We start from the raw sequence: 23,192 nt of genomic DNA, 5'->3' as shown, positions 1-23,192 counted from the left end.
TGATTCTGTAGTTCTAGTTCTGATTTTGTAGTTCTAGTTCTGACTTTGTAGTTCTAGTTCTGACTTTGTAGTTCTAGTTCTGATTTTGTAGTTCTGACTTTGTTGTTCTGATTCTGTAGTTCTAGTTCCGATTCTGTAGTTCTAGTTTTGATTCTGTAGTTCTAGTTCTGATTTTGTAGTTCTAGTTCTGACTTTGTAGTTCTAGTTCTGACTTTGTAGTTCTTGTTCTGACTTTGTAGTTCTTGTTCTGATTTTGTAGTTCTAGTTCTGATTTTGTAGTTCTAGTTCTGATTTTGTAGTTCTAGTTCTGATTTTGTAGTTCTAGTTCTGATTTTGTAGTTCTAGTTCTGACTTTGTAGTTCTAGTTCTGATTTTGTAGTTCTAGTTCTGATTTTGTAGTTCTAGTTCTGATTTTGTAGTTCTTGTTCTGATTTTGTAGTTCTAGTTCCGTTGTCTTTTGATCTGGAAACTCTGTCTTTATTAGATCTGTGTTTTCAGGTCTATCTTTTTTTTCTGTTTTCATGTTCTGAACGCAACTTGTTCTTCAGGCACCTCCCTCTGATAAGAGAAATAAATCTGTACTGCTGTTATCTGAAAACAGCTCATCCTCCCCCTGCTTTCTGTCATGTATCTTTCTTCCTTCTTTGCTGTACTCCACTATACTGTACTGTCCACTATACTGTCCACTATACTGTCCACTATACTGTACTGTCCACTATACTGTACTGTCCACCTATACTGTCCACTATACTGTCCACTATACTATACTGTCCACTATACTGTCCCCTATACTGTCCACTATACTGTCCACTATACTATACTATCCCCTACACTGTACTGTCCCCTATACTGTCCACTATACTGTACTGTCCACTATACTGTACTGTCCCCTATACTGTACTGTCCCCTATACTGTCCACTATACTGTCCACTATACTGTACTGTCCCCTATACTGTACTGTCCCCTATACTGTCCACTATACTGTACTGTCCCCTATACTGTACTGTCCCCTATACTGTCCACTATACTGTACTGTCCACTATACTGTCCACTATACTGTACTGTCCCCTATACTGTCCACTATACTGTACTGTCCACTATACTGTACTGTCCCCTACACTGTACTGTCCCCTATACTGTCCACTATACTGTACTGTCCACTATACTGTCCACTATACTGTACTGTCCCCTATACTGTACTGTCCCCTATACTGTCCACTATACTGTACTGTCCACTATACTGTCCACTATACTGTACTGTCCACTATACTGTCCACTATACTGTACTGTCCACTATACTGTACTGTCCCCTATACTGTCCACTATACTGTACTGTCCACTATACTGTCCACTATACTGTCCACTATACTGTACTGTCCACTATACTGTCCACTATACTGTACTGTCCACTATACTGTACTGTCCACTATACTGTCCACTATACTATACTGTCCACTATACTGTCCACTATACTGTACTGTCCACTATACTGTACTGTCCCCTATACTGTCCACTATACTGTACTGTCCCCTATACTGTCCACTATACTGTACTGTCCACTATACTGTACTGTCCCCTATACTGTCCACTATACTATACTGTCCCCTATACTGTCCACTATACTGTCCACTATACTATACTGTCCACTATACTGTCCACTATACTGTCCACTATACTGTCCACTATACTATACTGTCCACTATACTGTCCACTATACTGTCCACTATACTGTACTGTCCACTATACTGTACTGTCCACTATACTGTCCACTATACTGTACTGTCCACTATACTGTCCACTATACTGTACTGTCCACTATACTGTACTGTCCACTATACTGTCCACTATACTGTACTGTCCACTATACTGTCCACTATACTGTACTGTCCCCTATACTGTCCACTATACTGTCCACTATACTATACTGTCCACTATACTGTCCACTATACTGTCCACTATACTGTACTGTCCACTACACTGTACTGTCCACTATACTGTCCACTATACTATACTGTCCACTATACTGTACTGTCCACTATACTGTCCACTATACTGTCCACTATACTGTACTGTCCACTATACTGTACTGTCCACTATACTGTACTGTCCACTATACTATACTGTCCACTATACTATACTGTCCACTATACTGTACTGTCCACTATACTGTCCACTATACTGTACTGTCCACTATACTGTCCACTATACTATACTGTCCACTATACTGTCCACTATACTGTACTGTCCACTATACTGTCCACTATACTGTCCACTATACTGTCCACTATACTATACTGTCCACTATACTGTCCACTATACTGTCCACTATACTATACTGTCCACTATACTGTCCACTATACTGTACTGTCCACTATACTGTCCACTATACTGTCCACTATACTGTCCACTATACTGTCCACTATACTGTACTGTCCACTATACTGTACTGTCCACTATACTGTACTGTCCACTATACTATACTGTCCACTATACTGTCCACTATACTGTCCACTATACTGTACTGTCCACTATACTGTACTGTCCACTATACTGTCCACTATACTGTACTGTCCACTATACTGTCCATACTGTCCACTATACTGTACTGTCCACTATACTGTACTGTCCACTATACTACTGTCCACTATACTGTCCACTATACTGTACTGTCCACTATACTGTACTGTCCACTATACTGTCCACTATACTGTCCACTATCCACTATACTGTCCACTATACTGTCCACTGTCCACTATACTGTCCACTATCCACTATACTGTCCACTATACTGTCCACTATACTGTCCACTATACTACTATACTGTCCACTATACTATACTGTCCACTATACTGTACTGTCCACTATACTGTACTGTCCACTATGCTGTCCACTATACTGTCCACTATACTGTACTGTCCACTATACTGTACTGTCCACTATACTGTACTGTCCACTATACTGTCCACTATACTGTCCACTATACTATACTGTCCACTATACTGTCCACTATACTGTCCACTATACTATACTGTCCACTATACTGTCCACTATACTATACTGTCCACTATACTGTACTGTCCACTATACTGTCCACTATACTGTACTGTCCACTATACTATACTGTCCACTATACTGTACTGTCCACTATACTATACTGTCCACTATACTGTACTGTCCACTGTACTGTACTGTCCACTATACTGTCCACTATACTATACTGTCCACTATACTGTACTGTCCACTATACTGTACTGTCCACTATACTGTACTGTCCACTATACTGTCCACTATACTATACTGTCCACTATACTGTACTGTCCACTATACTGTCCACTATACTGTACTGTCCACTACACTGTACTGTCCACTATACTGTACTGTCCACTATACTGTCCACTATACTGTCCACTATACTGTACTGTCCACTATACTGTACTGTCCACTATACTGTACTGTCCACTATACTGTACTGTCCACTATACTGTCCACTATACTATACTGTCCACTATACTGTACTGTCCACTATACTGTCCACTATACTGTACTGTCCACTATACTATACTGTCCACTATACTGTACTGTCCACTATACTGTCCACTATACTGTCCACTATACTGTCCACTATACTATACTGTCCACTATACTGTACTGTCCACTATACTGTACTGTCCACTATACTGTACTGTCCACTATACTGTCCACTATACTATACTGTCCACTATACTGTACTGTCCACTATACTGTACTGTCCACTATACTGTACTGTCCACTATACTGTACTGTCCACTATACTGTACTGTCCACTATACTGTACTGTCCACTATACTGTCCACTATACTGTACTGTCCACTATACTGTACTGTCCACTATACTGTACTGTCCACTATACTGTACTGTCCACTATACTGTCCACTATACTGTACTGTCCACTGTACTGTCCACTATACTGTACTGTCCACTATACTGTACTGTCCACTATACTGTACTGTCCACTATACTGTCCACTATACTGTCCACTATACTGTACTGTCCACTATACTGTCCACTGTCCACTATACTGTACTGTCCACTACTACCACTCCACTATACTGTCCACTATCCACTATACTGTCCACTATACTATACTGTCCACTATACTGTACTGTCCACTATACTATACTGTCCACTATACTGTCCACTATACTGTACTGTCCACTATACTGTCCACTATACTGTCCACTATACTATACTGTCCACTATACTGTACTGTCCACTATACTGTACTGTCCACTATACTGTACTGTCCACTACTATACTGTCCACTATACTATACTGTCCACTATACTGTACTGTCCACTATACTGTACTGTCCACTACACTGTACTGTCCACTATACTGTACTGTCCACTATACTGTACTGTCCACTATACTGTACTGTCCACTATACTGTCCACTATACTGTACTGTCCACTATACTGTACTGTTCACTATACTGTACTGTCCACTATACTGTACTGTCCACTATACTGTCCACTATACTGTACTGTCCACTGTACTGTCCACTATACTGTACTGTCCACTATACTGTACTGTCCACTATACTGTACTGTCCACTATACTGTCCACTATACTGTCCACTATACTGTACTGTCCACTGTACTGTCCACTATACTATACTGTCCACTATACTGTACTGTCCACTATACTGTACTGTCCACTATACTGTACTGTCCACTATACTGTCCACTATACTGTACTGTCCACTATACTGTACTGTCCACTATACTGTACTGTCCACTATACTGTACTGTCCACTATACTATACTGTCCACTATACTATACTGTCCACTATACTGTACTGTCCACTACACTGTACTGTCCACTATACTGTACTGTCCACTATACTGTCCACTATACTGTACTGTCCACTATACTGTACTGTTCACTATACTGTACTGTCCACTATACTGTCCACTATACTGTCCACTATACTGTACTGTCCACTGTACTGTCCACTATACTGTACTGTCCACTATACTGTACTGTCCACTATACTGTACTGTCCACTATACTGTCCACTATACTGTCCACTATACTGTACTGTCCACTATACTGTCCACTATACTGTACTGTCCACTATACTGTACTGTCCACTATACTGTCCACTATACTGTCCACTATACTGTCCACTATACTATACTGTCCACTATACTGTACTGTCCACTATACTGTACTGTCCACTATACTGTCCACTATACTGTCCACTATACTGTACTGTCCACTATACTGTACTGTCCACTATACTGTACTGTCCACTATACTGTCCACTGTCCACTATACTGTCCACTATACTGTACTGTCCACTATACTGTACTGTCCACTATACTGTCCACTATACTATACTGTCCACTATACTGTCCACTATACTGTCCACTATACTGTACTGTCCACTGTACTGTCCACTATACTGTACTGTCCACTATACTGTACTGTCCACTATACTGTACTGTCCACTATACTGTCCACTATACTGTCCACTATACTGTACTGTCCACTGTACTGTCCACTATACTATACTGTCCACTATACTGTACTGTCCACTATACTGTACTGTCCACTATACTGTCCACTATACTGTCCACTATACTGTCCACTATACTGTACTGTCCACTATACTGTCCACTATACTGTACTGTCCACTATACTGTACTGTCCACTATACTGTACTGTCCACTATACTATACTGTCCACTATACTGTCCACTATACTGTCCACTATACTGTACTGTCCACTATACTGTACTGTCCACTATACTGTACTGTCCACTATACTGTCCACTATACTGTACTGTCCACTATACTGTACTGTCCACTATACTGTACTGTCCACTATACTGTCCACTATACTGTCCACTATACTGTACTGTCCACTGTACTGTCCACTATACTGTACTGTCCACTATACTGTACTGTCCACTATACTGTACTGTCCACTATACTGTCCACTATACTGTCCACTATACTGTACTGTCCACTGTACTGTCCACTATACTGTACTGTCCACTATACTGTACTGTCCACTATACTGTCCACTATCCACTATACTGTCCACTATACTACTGTCCACTATACTGTACTGTCCACTATACTGTACTGTCCACTATACTGTACTATCCACTGTCCACTATACTGTACTGTCCACTATACTGTACTGTCCACTATACTGTACTGTCCACTATACTGTCCACTATACTGTCCACTATACTGTCCACTATACTGTACTGTCCACTATACTGTACTGTCCACTATACTGTCCACTATACTATACTGTCCACTATACTGTACTGTCCACTATACTGTCCACTATACTGTCCACTATACTGTACTGTCCACTATACTGTCCACTATACTGTCCACTATACTGTACTGTCCACTATACTGTACTGTCCACTATACTGTACTGTCCACTATACTGTACTGTCCACTATACTGTCCACTATACTGTCCACTATACTGTACTGTCCACTATACTGTCCACTATACTGTCCACTATACTATACTGTCCACTATACTGTCCACTATACTATACTGTCCACTATACTGTACTGTCCACTATACTGTACTGTCCACTATACTGTACTGTCCACTATACTATACTGTCCACTATACTGTCCACTATACTGTCCACTATACTGTCCACTATACCATACTGTCCACTATACTGTCCACTATACTGTCCACTATACTATAATGTCCACTATACTGTCCACTATACTGTCCACTATACTGTACTGTCCACTATACTGTACTGTCCACTATACTGTACTGTCCACTATACTGTACTGTCCACTATACTGTCCACTATACTGTCCACTATACTGTACTGTCCACTATACTGTACTGTCCACTATACTGTCCACTATACTGTCCACTATACTGTTCTGTCCACTATACTGTACTGTCCACTATACTGTCCACTATACTGTACTGTCCACTATACTGTACTGTCCACTATACTGTACTGTCCACTATACTGTCCACTATACTGTACTGTCCACTATACTGTACTGTCCACTGTACTGTCCACTATACTGTCCACTATACTGTACTGTCCACTATACTGTCCACTATACTGTACTGTCCACTATACTGTACTGTCCACTATACTGTCCACTATACTGTACTGTCCACTATACTGTCCACTATACTGTACTGTCCACTATACTGTACTGTCCACTATACTGTCCACTATACTGTACTGTCCACTATACTGTACTGTCCACTATACTGTACTGCCCACTATACTGTCCACTATACTGTACTGTCCACTATACTGTCCACCATACTGTCCACTATACTGTCCACTATACTGTCCACTATACTATACTGTACTGTCCACTATACTATACTGTCCACTATACTGTACTGTCCACTATACTATACTGTACTGTCCACTATACTATACTGTACTGTCCACTATACTATACTGTACTGTCCACTATACTATACTGTACTGTCCACTATACTGTACTGTCCACTATACTGTACTGTCCACTATACTGTCCACTATACTGTACTGTCCACTATACTGTACTGTCCACTATACTGTCCACTATACTGTCCACTATACTGTCCACTATACTGTCCACTATACCACTACTGTCCACTATACTGTACTGTCCACTATACTGTCCACTATCCACTGTACTGTCCACTATACTGTACTGTCCACTATACTGTACTGTCCACTATACTGTACTGTCCACTATACTGTACTGTCCACTATACTGTCCACTATCCACTGTCCACTATACTGTCCACTATACTGTACTGTCCACTATACTGTCCACTATACTGTACTGTCCACTATACTGTCCACCATACTGTCCACTATACTGTCCACTATACTGTCCACTATACTATACTGTACTGTCCACTATACTATACTGTCCACTATACTGTACTGTCCACTATACTATACTGTACTGTCCACTATACTATACTGTACTGTCCACTATACTATACTGTCCACTATACTGTACTGTCCACTATACTATACTGTACTGTCCACTATACTGTACTGTCCACTATACTATACTGTACTGTCCACTATACTATACTGTCCACTATACTATACTGTACTGTCCACTATACTGTACTGTACTGTCCACTATACTGTACTGTCCACTATACTATACTGTACTGTCCACTATACTATACTGTACTGTCCACTATACTATACTGTACTGTCCACTATACTATACTGTACTGTCCACTATACTATACTGTACTGTCCACTATACTATACTGTACTGTCCACTATACTATACTGTCCACTATACTATACTGTACTGTCCACTATACTGTACTGTACTGTCCACTATACTGTACTGTCCACTATACTATACTGTACTGTCCACTATACTATACTGTCCACTATACTATACTGTACTGTCCACTATACTGTCCACTATACTGTACTGTCCACTATACTGTCCACTATACTATACTGTACTTTCCACTATACTGTACTGTCCACTATACTGTACTGTCCACTATACTATACTGTCCACTATACTGTCCACTATACTGTCCACTATACTGTACTGTCCACTATACTGTACTGTCCAATATACTGTACTGTCCACTATACTGTACTGTCCACTATACTATACTGTCCACTATACTGTACTGTCCACTATACTGTCCACTATACTGTCCACTATACTGTACTGTCCACTATACTGTCCACTATACTGTCCACTATACTGTCCACTATACTATACTGTCCACTATACTGTACTGTCCACTATACTGTCCACTATACTTTCCACTATACTGTCCACTACACTGTACTGTCCACTATACTGTCCAATATACTATACTGTCCACTATACTGTCCACTATACTATACTGTCCACTATACTGTACTGTCCACTATACTGTCCACTATACTATACTGTCCACTATACTATACTGTCCACTATACTGTCCACTATACTGTCCACTATACTGTACTGTCCACTATACTGTACTGTCCACTATACTGTCCACTATACTATACTGTCCACTATACTATACTGTCCACTATACTGTCCACTATACTGTCCACTATACTGTACTGTCCACTATACTGTACTGTCCACTATACTATACTGTCCACTATACTGTCCACTATACTGTCCACTATACTGTACTGTCCACTATACTGTACTGTCCACTATACTATACTGTCCACTATACTGTCCACTATACTGTCCACTATACTGTACTGTCCACTATACTATACTGTCCACTATACTATACTGTCCACTATACTGTCCACTATACTGTCCACTATACTGTACTGTCCACTATACTGTACTGTCCACTATACTGTCCACTATACTATACTGTCCACTATACTGTACTGTCCACTATACTGTACTGTCCACTATACTGTACTGTCCACTATACTGTACTGTCCACTATACTGTCCACTATACTGTACTGTCCACTATACTGTCCACTATACTGTCCACTATACTGTACTGTCCACTATACTGTACTGTCCACTATACTATACTGTCCACTATACTATACTGTCCACTATACTATACTGTCCACTATACTGTCCACTATACTATACTGTACTGTCCACTATACTGTACTGTCCACTATACTATACTGTCCACTATACTGTCCACTATACTATACTGTACTGTCCACTATACTGTACTGTCCACTATACTATACTGTACTGTCCACTATACTGTACTGTCCACTATACTGTACTGTCCACTATACTGTCCACTATACTATACTGTCCACTATACTGTCCACTATACTATACTATACTGTCCACTATACTGTACTGTCCACTATACTGTACTGTCCACTATACTGTCCACTATACTATACTGTCCACTATACTGTCCACTATACTATACTGTACTCTCCACTATACTGTACTCTCCACTATACTGTACTGTCCACTATACTGTACTGTCCACTATACTGTCCACTATACTGTACTGTCCACTATACTGTACTGTCCACTATACTGTACTGTCCACTATACTGTCCACTATACTGTCCACTATACTATACTGTCCAACTTCAGAAAACGTTTGGTTGAGGTTATTACTGCCAAAGGAGGGTCAACCAGTTATTAAATCCAAGGGTTCGCATAGATACTTTCCCACGCTGCACTGTGAATGTTTACACTGTGTGTTCAAAAAAGACATGAAAACATATAATTGTGTGTTATTAGTTTAAGCAGACCCATCCGTAGCACGCGCTCCAGGAGGTGTATCTCACTGATCATCCCTAAGGCCAACACCTCATTTGGCCGCCTTTCGTTCCAGTACTCTGCTGCCTGTGACTGGACTGAACTGCAAAAATCGCTGAAGTTGGAGACTTTTATCTCCCTCACTAACTTTAAACATCAGCTATCTGAGCAGCTAACCGATCGCTGCAGCTGTACATAGTCTATTGGTAAATAGCCCACCCATTTTCACCTACCTCATCCCCATACTGTTTTATACTGTTTTTATTTATTTACTTTTCTGCTCTTTTGCACACCAATATCTCTACCTGTACATGACCATCTGATCATTTATCACTCCAGTGTTAATCTGCAAAATTGTAATTATTCGCCTACCTCCTTGCCTTATGCCTTATGCACACATTGTATATAGACTCCCCCTTTTTTTCTACTGTGTTATTGACTTGTTAATTGTTTACTCCATGTGTAACTCTGTGTTGTTGTCTGTTCACACTGCTATGCTTTATCTTGGCCAGGTCGCAGTTGCAAATGAGAACTTGTTCTCAACTAGCCTACCTGGTTAAATAAAGGTGTTCTCAACTAGCCTACCTGGTTAAATAAAGGTGTTCTCAACTAGCCTACCTGGTTAAATAAAGGTGTTCTCAACTAGCCTACCTGGTTAAATAAAGGTGTTCTCAACTAGCCTACTTGGTTAAATAAAGGTGTTCTCAACTAGCCGACCTGGTTAAATAAAGGTGTTCTCAACTGGCCTACCTGGTTAAATAAAGGTGTTCTCAACTAGCCTACCTGGTTAAATAAAGGTGTTCTCAACTAGCCTACCTGGTTAAATAAAGGTGTTCTCAACTGGCCTACCTGGTTAAATAAAGGTGTTCTCAACTAGCCTACCTGGTTAAATAAAGGTGTTCTCAACTAGCCTACCTGGTTAAATAAAGGTGTTCTCAACTAGCCTACTTGGTTAAATAAAGGTGTTCTCAACTAGCCTACCTGGTTAAATAAAGGTGAAATAAATAAAAAAGACTGTTTGTCTATTGTTGTGACTTAGATGAAAATCAGATCAAATTTTAAGACCAATTTGTGCAGAAATCCAGGTAATTCCAAAGGATTCGCGTACTTTTTCTTGCCCATATTACAACCCTCAGTCAGTGTGCTGTTTGGAGGAGCACAACTATATCGCGTGACAATTCCCAGTCCACTTTCTGTAAGTGGTGGTATAGTCACAGAGAGAGAGATGAGAGAGCAATCCTCGCAATGATTTGACCATTATGCTCCTTCCATTTCAAAATGAACACAGAACTCCCTCGATGATGATGATGATGATGTCAAGCCACTGCTGCCACTCTACCTCTTCTGAGTCGCCATGGTAACCCTAAAGCACATGGTCTTTAAGGGAGTGTGTTTTTTTTCTTCTTTTCTCCCCAGCGTCAAGGCCTCTCTGTCACCTGCTAAGACCCAGACCCAGACAGCAGACAAACCTGACGGTGAGTCTCTGCAGGTCAGAGTTCAAATGACAGGTTCTGGTAATTAATAACATAAAGCCAAACCTTTTATTTATTCGTTAGATGCATTATAACATGTTTTATAAGCTTTGAAATATCTATTATAGCACATATTATAAGCATAGTTATACATTGTAACACGTGCTATAAGCATTTATACATTCCCATGGTTCCTTATAAGACACTATAGGAGTCTCCCTGTTGAATGTGTTGCATTAAAGCATTGCTCTGGGTTCTCCAGCCTCTAAGGCTACAGTCACGGCTGGTCCTCTGGTACGTCCTCCGTGGGTGACCGACCCAGGGTTCGCTGACCGTTACGCCCCAGACAAGACCAGTACGGTTCTGACCCAGCACAGGCAGCCGGCCCAGCCAACGCCCATGCAGAACCGCTCCTCTATCCTACAGGCGGCTCAGCAGGCACCCGAGGACAGCGGAAGGACCCCTCTCTGTGGAGCCTGCAACAAGATCATTAGGTGGGAACCCTGGGACTGTACTGCCCCCTGTCTGTTATTTACTACTGCCCACTGTCTGTTAGATTAGTAACTACAAGGCCTTTATTTACTACTGCCCCCTGTTAATAACTACAAGGCCTTTATTTACTACTGCCCCCTGTTAATAACTACAAGGCCTTTATTTACTACTGCCCCCTGTCTGTTAGATTAATAACTACAAGGCCTTTAATTACTACTGCCCCCTGTTAATAACTACAAGGCCTTTATTTACTACTGCCCCCTGTCTGTTAGATTAATAACTACAAGGCCTTTAATTACTACTGCCCCCTGTTAATAACTACAAGGCCTTTAATTACTACTGCCCCCTGTTAATAACTACAAGGCCTTTATTTACTACTGCCCCCTGTTAATAACTACAAGGCCTTTAATTACTACTGCCCCCTGTTAATAACTACAAGGCCTTTATTTACTACTGCCCCCTGTCTGTTAGATTAGTAACTACAAGGCCTTTATCTACTACTGCCCCCTGTTAATAACTACAAGGCCTTTATTTACTACTGCCCCCTGTCTGTTAGATTAGTAACTACAAGGCCTTTATTTACTACTGCCCCCTGTTAATAACTACAAGGCCTTTATTTACTACTGCCCCCTGTTAATAACTACAAGGCCTTTAATTACTACTGCCCCCTGTTAATAACTACAAGGCCTTTATTTACTACTGCCCCCTGTCTGTTAGATTAATAACTACAAGGCCTTTAATTACTACTGCCCCTTGTTAATAACTACAAGGCCTTTATTTACTACTGCCCCCTGTCTGTTAGATTAGTAACTACAAGGCCTTTAAGTACTACTGCCCCCTGTTAATAACTACAAGGCCTTTATTTACTACTGCCCCCTGTCTGTTAGATGAATAACTACAAGGCCTTTAATTACTACTGCCCCCTGTTAATAACTACAAGGCCTTTATTTACTACTGCCCCCTGTCTGTTAGATTAATAACTACAAGGCCTTTAATTACTACTGCCCCCTGTTAATAACTACAAGGCCTTTATTTACTACTGCCCCCTGTTAATAACTAAAAGGACTTTATTTACAACTGCCCCCTGTTAATAACTACAAGGCCTTAATTTACTGCTTCCCCCTGTTAATAACTACAAGGCCTTAATTTACTACTGCCCCCTGTCTGTTAGATTAGTAACTACAAGGCCTTTATCTACTACTGCCCCCTGTTAATAACTACAAGGCCTTTATTTACTACTGCCCCCTGTCTGTTAGATTAATAACTACAATTTCTTTAATTACTACAGCCCTCTGTCTGTTAGATTAATAACTACAAGGCCTTTATCTACTACTGCCCCCTGTTAATAACTACAAGGCCTTTATTTACTACTGCCCCCTGTTAATAACTACAAGGCCTTTATTTACTACTGCCCCCTGTCTGTTAGATGAATAACTACAAGGCCTTTATCTACTACTGCCCCCTGTTAATAACTACAAGGCCTTTAATTACTACTGCCCCCTGTTAATAACTACAAGGCCTTTATTTACTACTGCCCCCTGTCTGTTAGATTAATAACTACAAGGCCTTTAATTACTACTGCCCCCTGTTAATAACTACAAGGCCTTTATTTACTACTGCCCCCTGTCTGTTAGATTAGTAACTACAAGGCCTTTAAGTACTACTGCCCCCTGTTAATAACTACAAGGCCTTTATTTACTACTGCCCCCTGTCTGTTAGATGAATAACTACAAGGCCTTTAATTACTACTGCCCCCTGTTAATAACTACAAGGCCTTTATCTACTACTGCCCCCTGTTAATAACTACAAGGCCTTTATTTACTACTGCCCCCTGTCTGTTAGATTAATAACTACAAGGCCTTTAATTACTACTGCCCCCTGTCTGTTAGATTAATAACTACAATTTCTTTAATTACTACAGCCCTCTGTCTGTTAGATTAATAACTACAAGGCCTTTATCTACTACTGCCCCCTGTTAATAACTACAAGGCCTTTATTTACTACTGCCCCCTGTCTGTTAGATGAATAACTACAAGGCCTTTATCTACTACTGCCCCCTGTCTGTTAGATGAATAACTACAAGGCCTTTATCTACTACTGCCCCCTGTCTGTTAGATGAATAACTACAAGGCCTTTATCTACTACTGCCCCCTGTCTGTTATATCTATGAACACTAGAGCCAGCCAAGCCTGTCTGTTATATCTATGAACACTAGAGCCAGCCAAGCCTGTCTGTTATATCTATGAACACTAGAGCCAGCCAAGCCTGTCTGTTATATCTATGAACACTAGAGCCAGCCAAGCCTGTCTGTTATATCTATGAACACTAGAGCCAGCCAAGCCTGTCTGTTATATCTATGAACACTAGAGCCAGCCAAGCCTGTCTGTTATATCTATGAACACTAGAGCCAGCCAAGCCTGTCTGTTATATCTATGAACACTAGAGCCAGCCAAGCCTGTCTGTTATATCTATGAACACTAGAGCCAGCCAAGCCTGTCTGTTATATCTATGAACACTAGAGCCAGCCAAGCCTGTCTGTTATATCTATGAACACTAGAGCCAGCCAAGCCTGTCTGTTATATCTATGAACACTAGAGCCAGCCAAGCCTGTCTGTTATATCTATGAACACTAGAGCCAGCCAAGCCTGTCTGTTATATCTATGAACACTAGAGCCAGCCAAGCCTGTCTGTTATATCTATGAACACTAGAGCCAGCCAAGCCTGTCTGTTATATCTATGAACACTAGAGCCAGCCAAGCCTGTCTGTTATATCTATGAACACTAGAGCCAGCCAAGCCTGTCTGTTATATCTATGAACACTAGAGCCAGCCAAGCCTGTCTGTTATATCTATGAACACTAGAGCCAGCCAAGCCTGTCTGTTATATCTATGAACACTAGAGCCAGCCAAGCCTGTCTGTTATATCTATGAACACTAGAGCCAGCCAAGCCTGTCTGTTATATCTATGAACACTAGAGCCAGCCAAGCCTGTCTGTTATATCTATGAACACTAGAGCCAGCCAAGCCTGTCTGTTATATCTATGAACACTAGAGCCAGCCAAGCCTGTCTGTTATATCTATGAACACTAGAGCCAGCCAAGCCTGTCTGTTATATCTATGAACACTAGAGCCAGCCAAGCCTGTCTGTTATATCTATGAACACTAGAGCCAGCCAAGCCTGTCTGTTATATCTATGAACACTAGAGCCAACCAAGCCTGTCTGTTATATCTATGAACACTAGAGCCAGCCAAGCCTGTCTGTTATATCTATGAACACTAGAGCCAGCCAAGCCTGTCTGTTATATCTATGAACACTAGAGCCAGCCAAGCCTGTCTGTTATATCTATGAACACTAGAGCCAGCCAAGCCTGTCTGTTATATCTATGAACACTAGAGCCAGCCAAGCCTGTCTGTTATATCTATGAACACTAGAGCCAGCCAAGCCTGTCTGTTATATCTATGAACACTAGAGCCAGCCAAGCCTGTCTGTTATATCTATGAACACTAGAGCCAGCCAAGCCTGTCTGTTATATCTATGAACACTAGAGCCAGCCAAGCCTGTCTGTTATATCTATGAACACTAGAGCCAGCCAAGCCTGTCTGTTATATCTATGAACACTAGAGCCAGCCAAGCCTGTCTGTTATATCTATGAACACTAGAGCCAGCCAAGCCTGTCTGTTATATCTATGAACACTAGAGCCAGCCAAGCCTGTCTGTTATATCTATGAACACTAGAGCCAGCCAAGCCTGTCTGTTATATCTATGAACACTAGAGCCAGCCAAGCCTGTCTGTTATATCTATGAACACTAGAGCCAGCCAAGCCTGTCTGTTATATCTATGAACACTAGAGCCAGCCAAGCCTGTCTGTTATATCTATGAACACTAGAGCCAGCCAAGCCTGTCTGTTATATCTATGAACACTAGAGCCAGCCAAGCCTGTCTGTTATATCTATGAACACTAGAGCCAGCCAAGCCTGTCTGTTATATCTATGAACACTAGAGCCAGCCAAGCCTGTCTGTTATATCTATGAACACTAGAGCCAGCCAAGCCTGTCTGTTATATCTATGAACACTAGAGCCAGCCAAGCCTGTCTGTTATATCTATGAACACTAGAGCCAGCCAAGCCTGTCTGTTATATCTATGAACACTAGAGCCAGCCAAGCCTGTCTGTTATATCTATGAACACTAGAGCCAGCCAAGCCTGTCTGTTATATCTATGAACACTAGAGCCAGCCAAGCCTGTCTGTTATATCTATGAACACTAGAGCCAGAAAGATTAGTGGAATCTGTGTGGGTTGCTGGACAGGTAGGATGACTGACAGTGAAGGTGAACAGGTGGTCACGTGTCAGGTGACAGAGGAATGTATGAGACTGAGGCAGGAATTCCTTTAACCATAAAGTGGTATATTTACTGGTAGTCTGTGCTGCATCACAAAGGAAACAAATAACATGTATACAATCAAATTCATAATCAAAGTTCAAATCATAGCAGTCATTATTAACAATTCACATTACACAATATGTTTGAAGCGTGCGCTCCAAGCCGCGCTCCGCGGTGATAACTATAAACAATAACTGAATGGCCCACTCTCCCGATCACCACAGATCATTCAGATGAAAGGTAAGAGTCGGTGGACTTACGTGGATTCATGGACGCACAGAACTTCTGGATCAGATGGATTTAGGGAAGAGAAAGCAGCGAGATCAGGCGATGGCAATTTCCTCCTTTTATGGAGTTGAGATCTGTAGGACATTTCCACCTGACCTAATTAAAGCGCCCCTGGCCCAGCTGAGTAAATGGCAATTAATTAAAGGAGTATTCCACCAACTCCATGGGCCTTTTCTACAGCCACCCCGGAAATTTGTTAATTTCCACATTCCTCAAAAGGCTCATTGCTCCCCATCCTCTGTTATCTCAGGGAGAGGAATCAGTCGGGCAACTGGCCGGATATATGTCCGGTTCTTCACCTGGATTTCCACTGATCTAACACGACCATCGGTCCCAGGCATGGTCTTAGTTATACGGCCCACCGGCCAGGAGGCTCGAGGCAGCTGAGGGTCCACCATCATTACTACTTGGCCAGTTTCCAGGCTGGCCATTTCTCTCCGCCATTTCCCTCTGTGCTGTAGACTTGGTAGGTAATCCCGAATGAATCGGGCCCAAAAATGGTCAGCTAAGATTTGGCTGTGTCGCCACCGGCGTCTGCCGACGAGGTTGGTATCAGCATACATGGCTTGAGGAAGTGACGCATCTCGGCGTCCCATCAAGAGCATATTCGGTGTAACCGGATCGGGGTCAGCGATGTCTGCAGAGAGATATCCCAAGGGTTTGGAGTTCAGAATCCCTTCCACCTCTATCAGGACAGTCCTCAAGACCGTTTCAGTGACAGTTTGGTCCCCTAGTACGACTCGTAAGGCCGTCTTTACAGATTTGATCTCTCGCTCCCATGTTCCTCCAAAATGAGGAGCGCCTGGAGGGTTAAATTTGAATGAGATTTGTTGGTCCATCAGCTGATCCTGGAAGCTAGGTTCCATGGCTTTGAAGGCTTCCTCCAACCTGGCTTCTCCTGCCTTGAAGTTCGTACCTCTGTCAGCCAGGATCTCGTAGGGTTTCCCCCGTCGGGAGATAAACCGCCGTAGGGCCAGGAAGGCTTCCGTATCCAAACTCTCCAGTAGGTCCAGGTGGACACATCTGGTTGTCATACACTTGAATAGAATGCCCCAGCGCTTTTCCACACGACGACCTAACTTGATCATCAAGGGGCCGAAGCAATCTACTCCTGTTGACCAGAAGGGTGGTTTAAGGAGGCGCAAGCGAGCAGGGGTAAATCTGCCATTTTGGGCACCGTAGCTCCGGCCCGCCATCTCTGACATTCTACGCAGGCGTATTGGTGCTTACGAATGGCTCCTCGTCCTCCAATTATCCAGTACTTCCGCCTCATCTCCCCATAGACCCTCTCTGGCCCTGGGTGGAGAAGCCGCTCACCATAACTCTTGATGAGGAGCCTGGTAAGAGGGTGTCTGGAGTCGAGGATAATTGGGTGGATAGCATCTGGGTCCAAAACCTCCGCTTGGCGCAGCCTCCCTCCAACTCTGATCACTCCAAGGATTGGATCATATTCTGGGGCAAGAGAGAGAAGATGGCTGCCCTTAGCCACTTCCCTACCGGCTTTCAGAGCTTTTAACTCCTCAGGGAAGCTAACTGCTTGTGCTTGCTGGAGGAGTAGTGTCTCTGCCGCGAGGGAGGTAGGTATAGAAGCCACCCCATCTGAGGTCTGGTTTGTGGCTGTGATCAGATCCGGCAGTGTTTGGGATTGTGTTAGGTCAGGGAGAGCCGTTGTTGGTTCCGTAGAAATGCTGTAGCATTGGGCAGACTTCCTTAACTCATGAGCTTCAGTCGGTCGCGGAGGGGCCGCACGCCTGGGGGCTGTCGGCCACTCGTTCTCTGGTTGGGACAAGAATGGTGGTCCCAAGCTCCAGCGATGGGGTTTAGCCAATTCCTTAAGGGTTTTACCTCTAGTAATGTCATCAGCAGGATTGTTTATGCTATCAACATACCTCCAGTCCTGGACTTCTGTTAGGTCTTGGATTTCCGCAATGCGAGTCCCGACAAACACCTTATACCTGCAGGACTCCGACTTGAGCCATGTCAATACAGTGGTCGAATCACTCCAGTAGATGATCCTTTGGATTGGCAAGGTGAGCTCGGCTCGCAAGGTAGAGGCCAACTGGGCTCCGGAAAGGGCAGCACTGAGTTCCAGCCTAGGCATTGACAACTGCTTCTTGGGTGCGACCCTGGACCTGGCCATGACAAAGGAGACATGGGTGTGGCCTGCCTTATCCTCCACTCTAAGATAGGAAACCGCCCCATAAGCTCGCTCCGAAGCGTCACAGAACACATGCAGTTCCAGGCATGATCCCAGTTGGTCAACACAGGATGGTACATAACATCTTGGCATTTGGACATCAGAGAGCTCCGTTAACTCAGTTTCCCAACAGATCCATCGTTCCACTAGGTCAGCTGGGTGGATTGGTTCATCCCAGTCCCTCTTGGTCTGCCACAGGTCCTGGACTAAGACTTTGGCCCGTGTTGTGTATGGCAGGATATACCCAAGGGGATCGTATTGACTGGCCAGGGTCCGATAGATGGTGCGCAGAGTGGGGGTTTCGGTACTCGGGGATGAGCGGTGCTTATACCCCAGGGTATCCGGTAGGCAGCTCCACCTCAGTCCTAGAGTGGGCTCTTCTGGGTTAGCACCAGACTGCGTTAGCCATAGTTCACTGCTACTGGACCTAGCTTGTGGCGGGAGGTGCTGGATAACCTCCGCTCTGTTACTAGCCCACTGTCGGACCTCAAATCCCCCTTTGGACAGGAGATTCCGCACTTTATCAAGGAGTGATTTCGCTTCAGCCGTGCATGGGATGCTTTGTAAGCAGTTATCCACATAGAAGGCATTTTCCACTGAATCCAATACTTCTGGGTCACTGTCTGGATGCTCCCGTGCGTGTCTCTGCAGAGCGTATATGGCACAGCAAGGACTGCAGGTGGTGCCGAATGGGAGTACCTGCCATTCATAGATTGTGGGCTCTGCATCTCGTTCCATATTTCGCCATATGAACCGGAGCAGTGTGGTGTCGGAAGGCAGTAAACGAATCTGATGAAACATGGCTTTGATGTCTCCACTGATGGCTGTAGAGTGCTGCCGGAACCGGAGAAGGACACCGAGCAAGGAAGGACCTAAGGTTGGTCCGGGGAGTAGACAGTCATTCAGGCTTTGACCAGCTGCTTGGAATGAACAGTTGAAGACAAGTCTATACTTCCCACCATGTTGCTGGATAACATGGTGAGGGAGATACCAGGATTCACGGAGTGCGTTTCCCTCTTCATGAGCTGTCACTTCAGTGACGTAGCCTGCTTTCACAAGGTTATGAATCTCTCGGTTATGAACTTCTGCAAGCTCAGGATTCTTCACCAGGCGTCGCTCTGTTCCACGCAGTAGTGGGAGTACAGCCCGTGTCGTGGTTGCCAGAGGAGGATGGTTGGGCACCCGTAGCAGTGGGGTTGCATACCTGCGAACTCCATCCATTTCAGTGGTGGTGGTGCTCTTCTCCAGGAGGTCTAATGCATAGGAGTCATTTTTCGAGCGAGTGACCTCCTGTAGCTTCCGGTTGGAGAAGGTGGCCATCTTCCATAGCATCTCAACATTCCGAAGGAGGTCAGTGGCTGCATCTGGATTGCTTCTGGTGAAGAGGACTTGCTGTGACTGTACAGCTTGGGTGGAGAGAAGTAGATGGGATGGACCTTGCACAGCCCAACCCAAGGATGTATGGACAGCAATGGGTCCTCCTTCTGGTCCAGCTCGTATAGGCTCAGTCGGGGTGACGAGATGTGGGTGGTCTGATCCAATCAGGATAAGTGGTGCTACTCTGGCCAGGTTAGGAAGAGGCAATCCTCGTAGATGAGGATATTGTTTCTGTAGAACACTTACCGGGCAGGAGTGCTCTGCGAGATTCAAGCCATCTGCCGTGAAGGCATTGGTGATGTTATAGGCCACGCTCCTGTTTCCTGAAGGTGAAATGCTGAAGGTTACAGCAGAGCCTTTCATTTGGATAACATCATGTCGCACCGTTCTGAGATTAAGGGTCTCGGGGGTCTCTTCCAGGTTAAGCTGACGGGTGGCCGCTGTGAGAATGATTGTTCTTTCTGACCCATCATCTAGAACGGCGAATGTATCAATGCTTCTCCCTTCACTTTGCAGAGTGACCTTGACCACCTTCAACATGACCCTTGGAGACCGGTTCTGCTGGTCGAGATACAGCTCCTTTGCAGCTCCTACCATGAGCATACTCTGCTCCTTCTTTGCTTGGGGAAATAGATCATGCAACACGGTGAGATGGATTTCTTCACAGCGGTTGCAGGGTTTCCTCAATGTGCAGGTCTCCACCTTATGGCTACGGGCACACTTGTAGCATCGCTCGCCTGAAGTGATCCAGGCCTTCAATTGAGTTTGAGTGAGCTTTTTACTCTGGGGCATGAACCAAGGAAGTGCCCCTTACTATTGCAATATAGGCAGTAAGGCTGGAATTTGATGTTCTTGCTCTTGAGAGGGGTCTTCTTCCCGGGTTCCTCCCGGCCTCACTATTTAAGTACATGGTAGTGGGATTTGGTCTTTTCTGTCCCTGCTGGCGTTCAAACTCCTTCCTTCCCCCTGTGGCTATGGCGGAGATTGTGGCCTGGTGAGCGATGCTCTTCGCCTTTGCCTTCACCTCCAACCATGTGGCCAGGTCTCTGAGAGCATAGGTGCTTCTCGAGCCCTCTTTCAGGATGCCCTTATTCAAACAATGTTCAATGAAACTGTCTCTGAGGTACACTGGCAGTTTGCTAAGAAGCCTGTCCACGTGGGAGCCACATTTAAGCTCGTTCCCGTCTTCTCCTTCAACGGATTGGAGCATAGAGGTCAGGGATTGGACAGCCAGGGAGAATTCTTGGAAGGCAGCATGGTCTCCCATTTTAATTGGAGACGTGTTCAGGATGTTGTTTAGTTCATTCTGGACTAGCTGACGTGGCTCACCATATCTCGCCTTCAGGGCCTGGAGAGCTGCAGTGTATGGTGTTGCGGAGTGCATAAATGATTGGGCCAGCCTGTATGCACTTGGAAACCGCAAATGATCCATTAGTACTTGGTATTTGTAGCGTTCTGACAGATGACTGTGAATACCCAGTAGACTCTCCAATGCCATTTCCAAAAGGACAAATTCACTCTCCTTTCCATTTTCAAAGTATGGCAGTTTGGGTCTGGGAATTCCATAGGCTGAGGCTACTAGAAGTTTCATAATGTTGGCTCCCTCTTCTGTTTGCGTGAAGGATAAACCCGGGACTTCTGATGAGCCCACTGTGGCCTCATTGGGCCGGTCACCTACTGTCCCAGACCCACCATTTGTGGCAGCCGGAATTGGGCGAGAGCCCTCCGACCTGTTGTTTGAGGACTGGCCTGGCCCCGGATGAAAGGAACGATTTGCCTTGGTTGGTAATTGGCGGAAAGGCGAAGGAGTGATGCTTTGTCCAGATGGAGGAATGCTAACTTGTGTCACTGGCATAGAGGGCGTTGGCGGAGCGGCCCGTCTCCGTGCTCCGTGTTGGCTGTTGACCCCGGATCCTCCGAGGACTGTGTGCCATGCTGTACCAGAGGGGCAGATTGGGAAAGAAAGGCAGACAGTTCAGGTCCATGTGGAGGGTGGTCAGGTCAACTCCCGTTCGTTCCTCTCCAGGAAGGATGAGACCATCCGTGCCTCTTCTAATTCCCTTCTGGCTTGACGGTGCCGTCGCTGCTGTGCCAGGTCCTTGGCAATGGATTCCCTTTCCTGTAGAGCTCTACGGGCCTGCACATCCAATTGGTGACATCGTTCGTCAGCCTGTCGTTCCTCCTCAATCTGACGCTCAATTTCCTCCAAAGCTAATAGTTTCATCCTCTCTTGTAGGACAGCGTTCTGTGAATTGCTGAGGGCTAGTGAATGGCGGCTGCCATGGCCACTTCCAAAGGGGTATCCACTGGTCGAACTCCCACTCCGTCTAGAGTGCTTCGACGATTTCCCATTAGTTAAGGGGTGAGCGGAGCCTGCCTCTGGAAGCTGGTCGACCTGTGCAGTGGGAGTTACCTCTTCCTTAGGTTCCTCACGTAGACCACTTTCCTGCTCCAAAGCAGTTTCCGGTCCTTGGCTCAGAGGGGATGGTTGATGGCTGAAACATATAGTTGATCCATCAACTCTTTGAGCTCTGGTGGGCTTGCCCTTTGATGTCGGAACCTCGACCACATAGTCCTTAAGATAACCAGGTGCTTGCCTGGTTCTTCTGGTGCTCCTGGTAGTTGAGGATGAAGCCTTTGTTGCTTTAGGCTTAGCTCCTGGATATTTCCTTTGTTCCAAGACCTTTCCCTCAGCTGCTCTCTCCTCCTCTCTTCTTCCTTCCAGTGGAGACAA

The 23,192-nt window shown here is 44.1% G+C and overlaps 1 protein-coding gene across 1 annotated transcript in view; it reads left to right on the top strand.

The window, feature by feature from the left end:
- The window catches only part of LOC124011574 (PDZ and LIM domain protein 7-like), a 104,629-nt gene that overhangs the window by 67,959 nt on the left and 13,478 nt on the right, over positions 1-23,192 (top strand). The window contains exons 9-10 of the mRNA XM_046325031.1: positions 11,666-11,724; positions 11,984-12,215. Coding sequence (XP_046180987.1) covers positions 11,666-11,724; positions 11,984-12,215 — 291 coding nt within the window. The remainder of the gene's footprint in view (positions 1-11,665; positions 11,725-11,983; positions 12,216-23,192) is intronic.

Source organism: Oncorhynchus gorbuscha, linkage group LG23, assembly GCF_021184085.1.
Source record: "Oncorhynchus gorbuscha isolate QuinsamMale2020 ecotype Even-year linkage group LG23, OgorEven_v1.0, whole genome shotgun sequence".
Classification (NCBI taxonomy): Eukaryota; Metazoa; Chordata; class Actinopteri; order Salmoniformes; family Salmonidae; genus Oncorhynchus; species Oncorhynchus gorbuscha.
The sequence above is the reverse complement of the archived record's forward strand: the minus strand, read 5'-3'. Positions and strand labels throughout refer to the sequence as shown.